The sequence below is a fragment of the Ochotona princeps genome, chromosome 1 (assembly GCF_030435755.1).
Source record: "Ochotona princeps isolate mOchPri1 chromosome 1, mOchPri1.hap1, whole genome shotgun sequence".
NCBI lineage: Eukaryota > Metazoa > Chordata > Mammalia > Lagomorpha > Ochotonidae > Ochotona > Ochotona princeps.
In genome coordinates this window covers 4984740-4999992 of record NC_080832.1, presented here as the reverse complement: position 1 = coordinate 4999992, position 15253 = coordinate 4984740, and the positions used below count along the sequence as shown (strand labels likewise).

The following is a 15253-nucleotide window of genomic DNA, read 5'->3' as shown; positions in this document are numbered from 1 at the left end:
ATTCTTAAAAATATATATAAATAATAGATTTTAGCACCATAACTCATACTTATGTATTTTTACCTTTACTATTATCAGGTGGTCTTATATTTTACCAGCATTATACATTTAAGTGCACAGATTATGTTAAGAAAAGATAACTTCTAATACTTATAGAACTTTGATTAAAGCACAATTTAATGTGGAGATGCTGGCAAACTGTGTTTACATATGACTTGCATTGTGAGGCAGTAACATTTAAATGTGAACTTGATGGGCGGCATTCAGTGACATATCTGGCACAGAAGAACATATGTTAACAATAGCTCATTGCTATTCAGCTTCCCTTTATCATTTCAGGTACTATACTTTACGGCATATACATAACATGTATAATGAGACATGGCTTCTCACAATAAGGACATGAACCTTGCACATGAGCTAATGTTAAATATATACCATGGAACACTGCAGGGAAAGTGAAACGGGAGGGTGATGCACAGTCTTGCAGTTGTTCACTGTCTGTTTATTGTCTTTTCTTTCTTCATATTTATCATGGGTAATGTAACCAAGCCTCTATTAATAGTACTCTAAGATGAAAGGTGTATCCTGACAGTATTCTGCACATACGGACACATACCATGGTCATCAAGGTATCAGACTGTATCCGTCAGCTTGATGAGTTTCAACAGTTTTTATTAACTTACCTGGGTAAATAAATAGCCTAATATAATAGTCTTATGAAAATGGGCATCACAAAAATGATTTTATGAATTTAATAGTAAGAAATATTTGTGAGACTATAGTAGATTTGATACATTAAAATATTTTTCAAATAATCAGCCCCTAATACTACATCCATAGGCCCTTCTGAGAATCAAAGAGTATAATTATTTCTATGTATTGCAAGTTTTATTATCAGCAAGATTTAAAAACTTGAAGGAAAGTGGAAAAAAATGGACATCAAAAAAACAGATGATCTGCCAGAGATACGGGAAGGTGGATTTGATCTACATTCTCTTGTTCCTCCCACAGGTGCACTAACACATCTGGAATTACCTGGAATCCAAGCACACAGAGATTCTGAAAGAAGAAAACGTGCAGAGGCACTGGGACCAACGGAAGAAGACTGGGTAAGTGCCTTCAGTTTCCTTTTCCTCATACTTTGCTAGAATTGAAGCACCCCCGCCCCAACCCCTCAACAGTCAATCCAGGTAGACAAAACAATAACACCAAAATACAGCCCACAAATAGCCTTCTTTCCAACCTGGCCGTCTATCGACAAATAAACACTTAGACAATGACCAGCCTACTCTGAGAAAATGTCATAGAAAAAAATGTGGCTTCATTTCTAGCCACCAACTGTCGGGAGCACTGCACGTGTGCCCTAACATGGCGCTGAGACCTCTCCTCCACCCGGAGCTTGGCGGTACACAGGTTTCAGGAAGTGCCTTCTGATTGGCCTGTAGCTGCATGCTTAGTGCGTGTGCTACGCGTGATCAGAGCCATGATTGGCGTGCCTGCTGCGTGCAACGGTGACGGGGACGGAAGACAGAAGACAGAAGACAGAGAATGGAGACGGACGGACGGACGAACGGAGACGGAGGACAGAGTACGACTGGGAGAGACGGATGGACGGACGGAAGAAGAAGACTAGGGGTGACAAGAAGGTTGGGGAATAAAGCAGAGGTTAACGGAAGAAAAACGGGAGGTAGTAGAAGTCCAGTCAACCCGCTGGGAAATGGACTGGTTGGAAGAATAAAGCACCTCAAGATATAGAACCTGGAGTGTCGGGTGAATTCTTCTGCACGGACGGAAGACCCCGACAACCAACAGCAGCAAAGAATGACTTGAGTACTGGTTTTTGTTTATTTGTTTGTTTTTTATTTTAAAAAGCTCAGTGAATGGAATTAATAGAATAATGGAGGAGACAGGAAAATCCGTGGCCTAAAAGATGAGCAGTAACAGACATTAACATTATGAGCAACGGAAAGAAAAAAGGCCAGAAAAGAAAAACAGAACCATAGATGGTCAGAGGAAGGAGGGAGGCAGGGAAGCAGGGAAGGAAGCAAGGGCAGAGCAGAACCACAGAGACCTATAGGACAATAACAGAGATTTCAACACTTGTATCCTGACAGTCCTGAAGAAAATACAAGTGAACAACTGCCCACAGAAACACTGGTGGACAATTTCCTGAATTTTCTAAGACAATAAGCCTATAGATGTATGATGCTGAATAAACTCCAAAGAGGAAAGATACAAAGAAACCGACATCAAAATACACTGGAATTAAACTTTTTAAAAGCAATGAGAGGCAAAAAAAAAATATATATATTGAAATAAAGCAGATAATTATTAGTTTATCTATAGGGAGTGAAACTATTTTAATGACAGCAGATTTTTCTTCATAATCTATGAAGGATGCAAGAAGTGGCACTGTGATTTTTTAAATGCTCAGAAGAATTGTCAATCAAGAGTAAATGAAAAATCAGTTGGGATCTGGGATAAAGCAACACATGTTGAGGCAAAGACAAACCAAGATAATTTTTCACAAGACGACCTGCCGTAAATACGTAGCTAGATGATGTTCTCTGAACATACATGAAGCACGTAAGAAAATTGGAGCCGTAGGAAGAAGAAAGGAATACAGATTGGCTGCCTTATCCCTCTTTTATAAATTATATTTGAGAACTGAAAAAAATTTTAAGATAGTCTTGTGTAGCTTAAAAAGTAGAAAAAATAATTATGACAAATATATTATAGCTGGGGACTAAAGGGAATCAGGACTTGAAAACTATACGTAAACTGTACAATGACAATTACAGTACATTGTGAGCAGCTATGAACACATTAATAAATATCTAGAGAAACGGTAAAGCAGCTACACTGTAAAACGTGACAATGCTAAATGTTAATGAATACATGGAGAAATTAGATCACCTTCATATTGCTAGTTCATAATATAAAAAAGATGGAGCCATTTTAAAAATAATGCAGTGTTTTAAAAAAAGGTGAAAAAGATACTTGCCATTCAACAAGGTAATCACATTCTTGGTTATTTATCCAATACGAATGAAGACTCTCATTATTAACACAAAGAGCTGTGAATGGATACTTACTATTTCAGGTACACTTACGTTTGCCAAAATCTTAAAAGAACTCTGCTGTTTCAACAGGACAATGTTTAAAGAAGTTGTCATATGGGTAGGTACCCTTATCACAGAATACTACTAAGCAGTAAAAGATGTATGCATATGTGCGTGTATATATATACATATACATACACATATATATACATATACATATATATATATATATACATATATATATATACACATATATATATATGGAAGAACGAACTAAGAAGGAAGGAAACACAGCATTCATGCACACAGCTCATGAGTATGAAAGAATTCATGCCAGTCTGAAAGGTTGTCTGCTGAATTCCATTTGTATGACATTCCAGCCGTGAGGAGTAATAGACTCAGAGAACAGCTTGCTGATTATTGAGGTTTACAGAAGAGGTGGGAGGAAGAGAGAAGAGGGTGTGGCGGTAAAAGGACAAGAGGGGGCCCTGAGAGTGACAAATATTCCATATGTGAAATACAGCAATGCTGACACACAATCGTGACACGGCCGTCACCCCTGAACCACACACCTAGGGCCTGAGGACTGAAATGGCAGACAGCAACGAGCCTTCTAGCTGCTATTCTTGTACGCATACATACCCTTGGTAGACGGAAAGGATAAATTAGGCACAGTAAAACATGAGCAACAACAATAACAATAATTGCAATCACAGTTTGGGAACTTGATGTCTTGCTCTTCTTAAAGAATCATGATAAGTGGTATTTTCAGACCAAAGCTGCATCCAAGTAACTGAAACTAGTAAATGAGACCACCAAAAAGAGGAGACCATGTATTTTTCTGCTTTGGAAAAATGCTGCTTTTCAGGAAACCAGAAAAAGGACTGCAAACTTCTCCTCTATGCTAGTTCTTACATCTGCATACAAACTTACAGGTATTTTAGAAAAAACTTTGAGTGAAAATAAAACAGGGCCCAATGCTTACTGTATGCTTTGCAACTTCTTGACAGGCTTATTTACCGCTTACAAAATTTGAACAAGATAGGGTCTATGGTTAATAAGTATTTCTCATTTTACAAATGAGCAAAAAGACTCAGAGTTTAATTTCTCTAAGTATTACATATGTTCTTAGAAATTGGTCTTCCTTAATTTATAACGTTAAGAACTTGACATTACCTAACTTCTTAAAAACCAAATGATGATATAAACAGTCTAGATTATAATCCATACACTTAGCAATGGGAATGATATACCATGAAAATGCTTTTAACGCTAAGTGAAAGATAATCAGAAAATGAAATTGTATATTCACACTGATTTTGACTGTGTAGAAGTCAGCTCTGCATAATGTCAAGGGCTAGGAAACAGTACAATGTAGAGATGCGTAAATCCTTAGCTGTATAAATTTAATTACAAGGGCCAGAAGTTGGAGGGGAGGAAAGATGGGAGAGGTTAATTAGTATAAAGCTATGGGCTAAGAACAAAAGACCATTTCATATTCTTGAGTGGATATTAACAGCCTTACTTAAAATCCCATCAATGCCCAAGGTGACACGGTGGTCTGCTGAGAACCCCAAGCACTTCAGAAGCAACAAGGGCTTTCTCTACAGAAGATCCCCGACCCAAAGCTTGCTCCACATTCCACTGTCCTGCCCTTGGTAGTTCAAGACTAAGTGGGTTCAATGTAAGCTTTCTTTCCATTGTCAAACACTCTTATGTTCGGTAGAAATTTCGTCCAACATGTTGGCATCATGCATTTGCGGGAACTTGTCCCAACGGGGTCCTTTCTTTCTGGCTAGCATCTGTAACGGCTTAGTGTACTCCAGGACTCCACAGACATATTGGCCTCAAAAGTTTTAACAAAGGCACAGGATCTACTTCTCGTTCAAGAACACCCCTCATGTGCACACATTTCTACTGTGAAGTTCCGAGCTGCGCAAATGACATCCTGCCAGGCCTTGCTTCCTGCAAACCTCCACCCTCTAGTTTCCTCAAACCCTGTACTGACCTGCAGTCCCGAGGGGCTCATGGTTACCAAGCCCAAAGTCCTCTTTCACCACGTCTTCCCCCATCTCGTCACAGCACGGGTAGTTCCTTACCACCTCTTCCTTCTAGAACCTTGTACTCTGGACCAAACTCAACAACGCCACTTGCCCAGTCTTCCACATCTCCTCTGCAAAGTATTTTCTGTTCTCTGTCCTCCATCTGTGGAGTCCTACCTGAGCTGAGTTCATCCTTGGAGTTCTTCCTGGTGACCCGGATGTGTTTCATCCACCATTGAACTTCCTAATACTTACTCGCCAGTTGCGATATTACAGTTGACATTCTTACGACTATTTGGTTGAACCACCACAGTATAATTGCTGGTGATAATATTCTAAAAATGACAATCTCAAACAATTCTACGTAATATTTCTTTCTGTTTTAGAACCACCTAAATGAAGAGCAACCTCTTAAAGGCAGGGCCTGCGTTTGACTTCTCTTTTGGATCCCCGAAGCAGCCCAGAACACTACAGACCACCACTTCAAGAGTTTACCAAAACAAGGACAGTTGAATCCACAGACACTGTAAACATGTGTTTGTAGAAATCATTCATCTGTATCAATTATTTCAACCGAATGTGAAGTAGCTGGTTATTTTATCAATCAGCTGAAAGGGCAGAGGTCAGTAACTTCAACACCTAGATATTTTGCTAATGTAAAATGTTTTCACTCAAAGAGTTCTTTTAAAGTCATGTCTTTGTGAAGGAAATATTCCTGGATTTAGAAGCTGGCAGGTACAGTGAAAAGCTTTTTAGTTGAATGAAATTTAAAAAATAAAATGTATCAAAACACTTTTTGGCTTTTGCTTCTCCTTTATAAAAACAAATTGCCTAAAAGCAAAAGCACAGCACTTTGTGCACAATGAGCCTGTGGCTCCCCTGCACAAGCAGGAGAGGAGAGTGAGGGCATCAATTTGCATTTCTAAGGCTCCTTCCTGTACTGGAATGCCAAAGGCACTTCACAGAGCAGCAAGTGTCAGGGCTAAGAAGAGTTAGTGATAGGATGTGACTACAGGCAGGGCCTCCCTGCCAAAGGTCTCAGGACTGCACTGGTGGGCCTGGTCCAAAAGGAGAAAGTGAGGCTGGGATCATTCAACAGCATTTACAGAGTCACTTGAACACACACAGAACTGCATCTGCTGGCTCCTCCCAGCCACTGTGACTTCCAGGTCACAGTCCTGTTCACCAGTTGTCTGCTGAGATTCCCCACCATGCTTGTGATGCCATGCGGTACCCTGGAGCCCCAGGGATCAGGAAAGAACACATGCAAGGCTCACTCTATAGTGGCCAGAGGCCTTTGCCGGGGAAAATTTGACAAAACTCTGGAAAAATCGCCAGAAAAGTATACTTAGCTGTGTTGAGGCCTTTTCCTGTCTCATCAGGCTCTGCAACTGGGAAGGGGATTCTCAGCACCTGTTCTCAATGGGGCCCCAGAAGCACCTGCCCCCGCACAGGCAAAGGCAGCCCCCCACCCCGCACAGGCAAAGGCAGCCCCCCACCCCGCACAGGCAAAGGCAGCCCCCCCACCCCGCACAGGCAAAGGCAGCCCCCCACCCCGCACAGGCAAAGGCAGCCCCCCACCCCGCACAGGCAAAGGCGGCCCCAACTGTCCTCCAGGAGTCACACTCGGGCTGAGCAGCCTGACTGGGAGCAATTTATCTGAATCCTTTTTCATTAAGATGCAAACGGAATAAGCCAGGTAGGAACTGAACAGACACAGAAATTGTGTCTGGTTGCTCCTACAGTCAGTAAACATTTATTCATTGCGCCCAGCTCATGCGCCCCACATTCCCTCACCAGACTCACAGTGGTTCTTCCAATCCTCCCTGCTTGCTGTTTTAATGCATAATTAAGAAGGTCAAAATTAATGAAGCAGTGTGGAGTAAAGTTCAAGGAATCCCCAGGCACTATTTATTCTGTTAGACCTCAGGCATACATGTCAGATTGACAGGCAGAAGTGGCACTGGAGATTGGGCCGCTGGCGTCCCAAGAGCAATGGACCCTGGGGAAACTCACCTGCACTGTCCAGTCGTCCCCGAGCTCCTTCCCTGCGAAGATCACGCGCAACTGGTCAGCCGGAACCCCCTGTCGCTTAGCAACCGCCTCCTTGAGCTGGAAGATGTTGGTGTCAGAATCGACCTCCACTGGGAAACCATGGCTGGAGTTGAACCTGACAAACACTGAACCACAAAAATTGCAAGAGAGACAAGAAAGAAATCGAGCATTACTCAAAGCCCGCAAATGGTGATCTCAACATCCCTGAACTGACTTGCCCTAACCTGCCCTTCAGTGAATGGCATGCATTTTCTTTCACTTGTAACAACAACAAAAATTAATGTATCTGGAAAGATAGATCAGAAAAAATAATGGAGCTTCCCCATAGGATTTCCCTTTCATATACTCGTCGGTCACCCGCAAACCAAAACTGCGCTATCCTTTTGACATTTATCCTGGGAAACAGAGGGACTCAACTGGAACCCCCGCTTGATTGGAATTGTAAGATCCCCAAGAGTTTATCCAGGAGATTGCAGGAGTTCTGCAAGCTCACCCTCCATCCACAGTCCCCACCTCGCCCCCCAACAGAAAGGAAAGCAACGTGCGAGCAGCGTTCAAGGTCACTGCAAAAACCCAAGGCACGTTATGGACCCCAGCGAAGACGCTCTCAGCTCTGGAGGTGCAGCACAGACTGCTCTGCTGGGGCTGTGGACAGTTTGTCTTTTGAAGCTTCTGACAGCTGGGAGCACACAGCCTTCTCCCTGCAGTGTCCAGCACCTTTTGCTGCCTCTCACATTGGTGTTGTCCCCTCCTCCCCTGCCCATGCTGCTCGACGTTGACCTCTCATTACATGTTTGCTAGATGCTTGCAGTAGCTTCCCACCCGGAGCATTGATCCATTTTCCTACAGTCCCACCCATTGCCCCATCTGCAACCACTATACATCATGCTACAAAGGAAGCCTTATCAATCCAGAGTTCTGATGGGACACAACTTGGATGCCTTGGAATCCTTCATAGGCCACTGGGCACAATAACCCATGACCCTTCTTCTATGGCATAAAACATACCTGTATCACTGTATGGTAAAACGTGTGTGCTTTGCTAATATAAACACTTTCAGAAACTCAGTATCTTTCTATCATTTATACCTTTCCTCTTCCACCCCTCTTATTCAATCCTGTCCAAAGACACGGCCCACTTCAAATGTGACCTCTTTCAAGAGTCCTCTTGCTTTTGGCTCCAACGCAAGGGGAGCCGACTCTGGGCAGGTAGCAGTCCATTTTCTGTTGCTGTAACAAATGCCTTGAGTGGCTGTGATCCAGAAAAGAGGTTGGTTCAGCTCAAGGTTTTGGAGGCTGCATGCTCCAAATCAGGCTAGTTCATCTGTCTGGCCTCTGGCGAGGCTCCCGTGGCTGTATCCCAGTGTGGGGGAGAAGCAGAAAAGGAAGTGGATGAAGGCAGAGAGGCCAGGCCCAGGAGGCAGTCCCATTTTATAGCAAGAACTGGGGGTCCCTGAGAACTAAGTGAATCGCTTCCAAATGTGATGCCTTTGATGGCCTAATAATCTTCCACTAGACCCCACTTCTTAAAGGTCCCATTACTTCTCAACATAGGCACACTGAGGACCAAGCTGTCTGACACACACACATAGGCAGACAGTTGGAGGGCACAATCAACTACATTCAGTCAGAGGAAGCCTCCAGTGATATTTACTGTGTGTCTCTTGCAACACCTGGCAGGTTCCTCTGTGAAGCACTGGAGCACAGAGGTTCAAATCCAGCTAGCTGAGTTAGAAAGATCAGTATACCAGTCCAGCAAGTGCCTTCGTGGATTTTGTAGCTTGCAGGCTACTGTATCAATCCTCATTCTTTAAGTCTCAGACCGCTAATCCTTTCTTTTAAGCTTTATTTTATTAATTGCAAGGCAAAGTGACAGTGAGAAAGGGAGAGAAGCAGAGCGAGGAAGTCATCTTCTAGATAATGGTTTATTCCTGAAATGGTTGCAAAGGTGCTGAGTCAGGCTAAGGCACTTGGCCGTCTCAGCTCTTAGGACGAAGCACCTGGACCATCTTCCACTGCTTTCCCAGGTGCATTAGTATGCAACTGAATCCAAAGTGAAACAGCGGGGACTTGAACCAGTGTTCCTATAGGATGTTGGCACTGCAGCAAATGGTTTAACTTGTTGGGCCAGAACACTGGACCCCCAACTGTCTAACCTTGAAAATACAAATAAACCACAGGGACTGTTATGTGACACATAAGCTAAAACTTTGCGGTATTTACACAACAATTTTCCAAAAACTAAATATGTGCCGGTGTCCTGGTTGTCTTGAGTATGCATCTTACCATCTTCAACACGTGATCAACTCCTCAAGGACACGTGACTACTGTTTCTCTTTCTAATGCAGTACCACTGCCAATTTGTTCTCAATTTAAATGTGAGATGATCCGCTTAACAGTAATTATAATAAAATAAAAATTACAATGCCAATAATCAACAACTTATGATGTGTCCAGCGTCGCACCTTAGATCTAGTCAGGTCACCACTATTATCCTGATTAAACAGAGCATTAGATGAAGACCCGAGAATTGCAATCCCTTTCCTAAGGACATCGCCACTTTTTGGAATCAGAATTCACATTCAGTTTAACTTTACCCTAAAGCTCCGCACAATTTTACCATCACAGGCTGTCTGAAGCTTCTCGGATGAAATGTACATATTCTCTTTCCTTATGATTAAGAAGATAAATGAGAACATCACAAGGGGGTTAAAACATAACTAAATATTCCCTATACAGCTGATGAGTTAAAGATAGGGTTAAAAAAATTAACAGTGCCTTTGAGGAAATAAGAGCAAAGAATAGTAAATCATGGCTAAATGATACAGTAAAATATAAACGGCACCGAAGGAGGGCTGCGGTGTAGATGACCACACCAGGGCAAACCGTGATGTAGTTTACCACCATAAAAAAAAAAAAAAAAAGGAAGGACTGGAAGCAACGAAAGTGCTACAAATACAAAAAATTCATAGCAAAAATTACCAATTGTAGATGAAAAGGTACTTTTACAGACGTTTAAGTAGGTTTTATCCCACACCTTTGAAAGTAGAGGAGAAGAAATAAAAGTAAGTTGTGAGCCCTTGAGGTCCATTCACAGCATCTTTTGCTCAAAGACCATAAGATAACCATTCTTCAGGTAAGACTCGGGCCAGGGAGGGGGCAGCATGGGACAAAAGGTAGAATCCCAGTTTTAGAAATGAGTTTCTACTGTGTGAACAGATCTTTGCAAAAAGGTGAAGCACCACGGGGGAGGCATCAGAGGAAGGCTGCTCAGAACCATTTAAAAGCCACAATAAAACCAGGCAAAAATTTCAGGAGATCTCAAGTTGATGATTTTTCCTTAGGAGTTCAGATCATGGGACTCCTACTGCAAATATATGAATTACACACACACACATACACACACTAACTCTAGCCTATTTATAAACACAACAACTAAAATTGTAAAGCTTACAATTGGGTAAATTAGGTTCCAATTGGGATAAGTCATGTAAATATTTTAGAAACATACTTTTTGAATAGCAAATCCAACACACAGATGAATTTCTTGTGGGAAGAATATTCACATGCATAGTAGGTATTTGACAAACCAAAATATTTTCCTGGATAAAAATAATTGCTTTAGGAAAGTGCCCTAGTTGATAATCAGATGTCATGATCTGAAAGTGCTAGAATCGAACAGCAGTAGCATAAATTGCAAACTTTCTCAGCTTTCTTCCAGGACAGGAAAGAAATGCATCATTTCCACTGATTCTATCTTGTTGGTTTCAACCATGCATCCCCCAAAGGGGATAGGAGATGAGCAGCCCTACTGTACTACCTCCCTTGACTAGTTTTTTTAGAAGCACAGAGAGCAAAGGGCCCTCAGAACTAAACAAACAGAAAACTGAACACCTGTTAAACAAAGTTTATGCAGGCCATGCATTAGAAATATTCAGAAAGCATCATTACTACAGAGCCAAATGTCTCAGTATAGGACACTAATTTGTTTCTAACACAGACCCCTAACTTCACCGAGAAGCCTTAGGGAGAGCAAATCCAAGCAGCATCCACTGGTTGTATGGCACAGATTAGAAGGGATATGGGTAAACAAACTGTTCTGTTTCCTCCTTTTTCAGGTAGACAGAAAACTTTAAGGGTTAAACAGATCAGAAAAGTTAGTATGCCTCCATGCTTTTCCAGTTTTTTTTAAATAATTTTAATTTTTAGTTTTTTAACAGATTCAAATTGGCTTATTGATACAATTCTAAAACATGATATTCTATCTGTGTCTCCCGTCCCGCGGAAGAAATCACCCGATACTGGAGAGCATTTCAGAGGCACTTTTATTCCAACCTTCAGTTCCTTCTTTGGGGCAGAAGCCCCTGGCTTATATATCCCTCCTATCCGTTAAATCCGTTACCCAGAAGCCTTCAGTTAAGTCAGTTAAGTCCGTTATTTCCGTTACACAGAGAACCTCCTCACCCCTCCCCCGAGGCCCCTGGCTATCTCTCAATCCTCCAATCAGCTTACACGCCTGAGGCAAGCAGTAAAGGGCCAATCACAGGGCACTTCCTGAAACCTGTCTCCAAGAGGAAGTAGGGTCCAGGCATCATCTTAGGGCAGGGCACAGGTGCAGTGCTCCCAACAACTCCCCCTTTTTGTTTTATTAAGCAAGGGACTGTGCCTGTCTTAGGTGTTCCGAGTCCAGGCTCTCCTTACCCGTCATGGGCAAACCGCGTGGCTAGGAAAGTGGCGCCTGTCTTAGGTTGGTAAAGCCTTTTCGGATACTTACCCGTCTCTGACTACCAGTCCAACATGCCTAGCCAGACTTCTGGGGATTCTCTGTTGTGAAGGGCAAGCACAGCTTGCACTAGCAGCCGCTGTTGCTGCTGCTGATGCCATACTCAAAGATGAAGCATCTGCAGACCCCCAAAGAAATAAGATAAGGCCCAGGCCTACTATACCGGCCCATTGGCGTGCAAAGGAAAGACCCTTTAGTATCCAATTTGTCCATTGCTCTACCGTGGCAATCTCTACTTTGGTGCTATTTATAGCGGATAACTCTCTGGGCAAATTCAATGCTCGGGACCCATTGGTGACAATAGAAGGAGTAACACACAATCCAGGTAAATGGAGCTTGTACACATACATAAATAGCATTATAGATAACATCACAACTGCAATTAACTTTAACATCTTCCCATATTCTAGAACTATCACTACTATAATTACAATTTTTTTATCACTACCTTATCAATAAATGCAAAATCTGATATATCTGAACATCTGCCCCTACTGGTGCACAATACCCAAGCATTCCAGGGCTGGGCAGATACAGATTGAACAGGATTACCATATGTATAATTATATCAAACTGAACATCCCGAGTCCCATACAAATAAACTGTGTAAATTATCAAACTAAACATCTCAAATCCCATTCAAATAAACTGAAAGGCTTCTAAATAGATTAGCTGCAAGTTGGAAACTGAGAGGACCTCAGATAACATGTCCACCTGTTCTTAAGTCAAGTTCACTCATCAGCTTATGATTAGCAAGCCAGTCCAAACATGTTGGTTAAACTGCTCCTGTGTCTGAAGAACCACAGAGATCTGCCATGCCAGGGCGTACACAGTCATAACCGCCGGTAGCTATTGCTGTTACAGTGGCAGAGGTAACCCCGAAGTCATACTCTGGCCGCAGGTGGACTGACAGGTCGTTTTCTTTAACTGTCATCGTTCTGGGAAAATAGGTGGGCACGCACCTCACCACAGCCAGCGGGTACTCAGTTGTATTCCAACATTCTGAAAGAAAACAATCTATTCCACAAGTTAAGTGAATCTCTGCCTAACTAGCATTGCTAACAAGAAACACAAACGGATAAAAGCAATTCTGCAACTGGCCTCCAAAAATCATGGACATTGCTGCTTCCACAGCACAAACGGAGGCTTCACCTCAAAAGAATTCGTGGTTATACTCCGCATAGGATTTTAGTAGGAATACTTATGTCCTCTAAATGTACTGTTTTTATCTGTAAAAGAATGGCCACTATTCCTAAGGTTTAACTAGTCAATACAATGCAGGGTGATGGCACAGTAGAATTACTAATATTAACACTCACCTGAAAAAATAATAACTAGCTTGTCCTTTGGGAATCTATATTGATCCCTATTCCCCCTTTCTGTTTATATAGCATAGTTTTAATCTTTTTTTTTTTTTTATGCTTCCACAGCTTTATTGCTTCTCAGCACCATTTTTTAGCCTGTTCATACACTAACTGCTTTACCAAAGGCATTGCTGACTCCACCTCCCCAAAATTTCTAGAGGCAGTTTGAATAAGTCTAGCTACAAAATCAACATAAGGCTCATTGGCTCCTTGAATAACTTTGGAGAGACATCCCTGTAGATCCCCACTGCCTGTTCTAAATTCCACTGGGGGTTTTCTGCAGCAGCATTACGCTGCGCAGTATTTGAACAAAACTCTTGGTATGCCACCTTCCAAGAAAAAGCATGGGTAGAAATTGAGCTATTTATAAAAAGAGCTCCAGACCCCCAACAGCTGGGGTCACACACCAGACAATCTGATAGTCTGGTTTAAGGAGAAACTGGCAGGAACTATCAGGACCTAAATGCTTAACAGATACTAATATATAATATATAAAAGCCTAATATACTTGCTTGTCCCGTCGATCTTCCGACTCAAATACCATCATCTTGGCCAGCACCCGAGCTTTCACAAGACTCAGCAGCAGGAGCTTGCCGGACAAGCCTCTCAGGAATCCACCTCGGACCATTTTCGTATTTTGGGAAAATATAGACTGATCCTTGCCTCCAAATGAGGACGGGATCTGGACCTTGGGTCTGAGGTACCAGGTTGCTTACTCTTATAGGGTTAGTATAAAGTGAAAACTGTCAAATAATAGCTTTACTAAACATTTATCCCAAAGGCCTACTTCCTGTTATAAATGAGGCAGGAATACAGGTTAATAATAAATGTATCAATGATATAATATACTTTAAAAATAATTATTAGTAATTTAAGTTACATAAATTTAAGAAATCCATGTTAACTAGTAATCTTATTCAAAGTAAATGAATTTGTAGCAAAGGTTTAAAATCACTTAGATATTTTTACAATCCTATCAGAAAGCTCTGGGAGTATCTGCAGAATTCAGAGCTCAAGGCAACCTGCTTTTGCTGTTGATATGCAAATTATATGTATGCATTAATTTACCTACTTTTTAAAACGTTTCCTACAGGAAGTTTAAACTTAATTCACAAAAGCTAGAATATACAGAAGACAAACATTAAAACACACATGTGCGCGCACACACACACACAAACACATGCTTTTGGAGACTTAAAAAAATTATTCTCAATCAAACTTAGTAATAGTAGTGTTCTCCAGAAACCAGTAGCTGTAAAATCATCAAGTAAATAGTCTTGAACAAAGACCTTGAGAAAGAAAAGTCACCGTTACGAGATCTTTTCATCATTGCAAACTAAAATTTAAACCTTCACAACTCCATGGATGTATACAACAGTTTGACACGACAAAATTTTACTACATTTGGCAATAATCTTAATCCAATCAACCTGATTAACTGTCTCCACAAAACGGGAGATAAATCCGTTGGCATTCTTGAGGCCTCATAAGAATACCAAGGGAAACCCTTTGGAAACTTTTGAATTCTTGGATGCCGCTTTAAGGATGGCTAAAAATATCTGGAAGAAGGTTTTTGTTGTTGTTAGTATAACACATTATAGGTTAGATTTCGTTATTGACATGAAATCATCATTCAAATACCTTTAAAACAAATACAAAATCTTTACCAATTTAAAGCAGTGAAAAGTTTGATAACCAGCCGAAAACACAAGAATTATTTTAAACTATAAAAATGCTTTATATAAAATAAATACCACATTAATTTAACTTATACCTTGAAATAATTTAATAGTGAATTACAGTTAACTTCTATAACAAATTATTTGCAATAAAATTTTACATCACAAATGAAACCTTAAGAATTACAAGAGATAAAATCGTTTTTTTTTTTTCTTGACCTTTTCTTTCTGATCATACTAAAAAGATATTTAAAAGGTAGAAAAC

At 41.2% G+C, this 15253-nt stretch overlaps 1 protein-coding gene across 2 annotated transcripts in view; it reads right to left on the bottom strand.

The window, feature by feature from the left end:
• Positions 1 to 15253, bottom strand: part of PRKN (parkin RBR E3 ubiquitin protein ligase) — a 1179505-nt gene that overhangs the window by 943352 nt on the left and 220900 nt on the right. For both annotated transcript variants that reach the window (XM_058656181.1, XM_058656677.1), the window contains exon 2: positions 7124 to 7287. In XM_058656181.1, coding sequence (XP_058512164.1) covers positions 7124 to 7287 — 164 coding nt within the window. The remainder of the gene's footprint in view (positions 1 to 7123; positions 7288 to 15253) is intronic.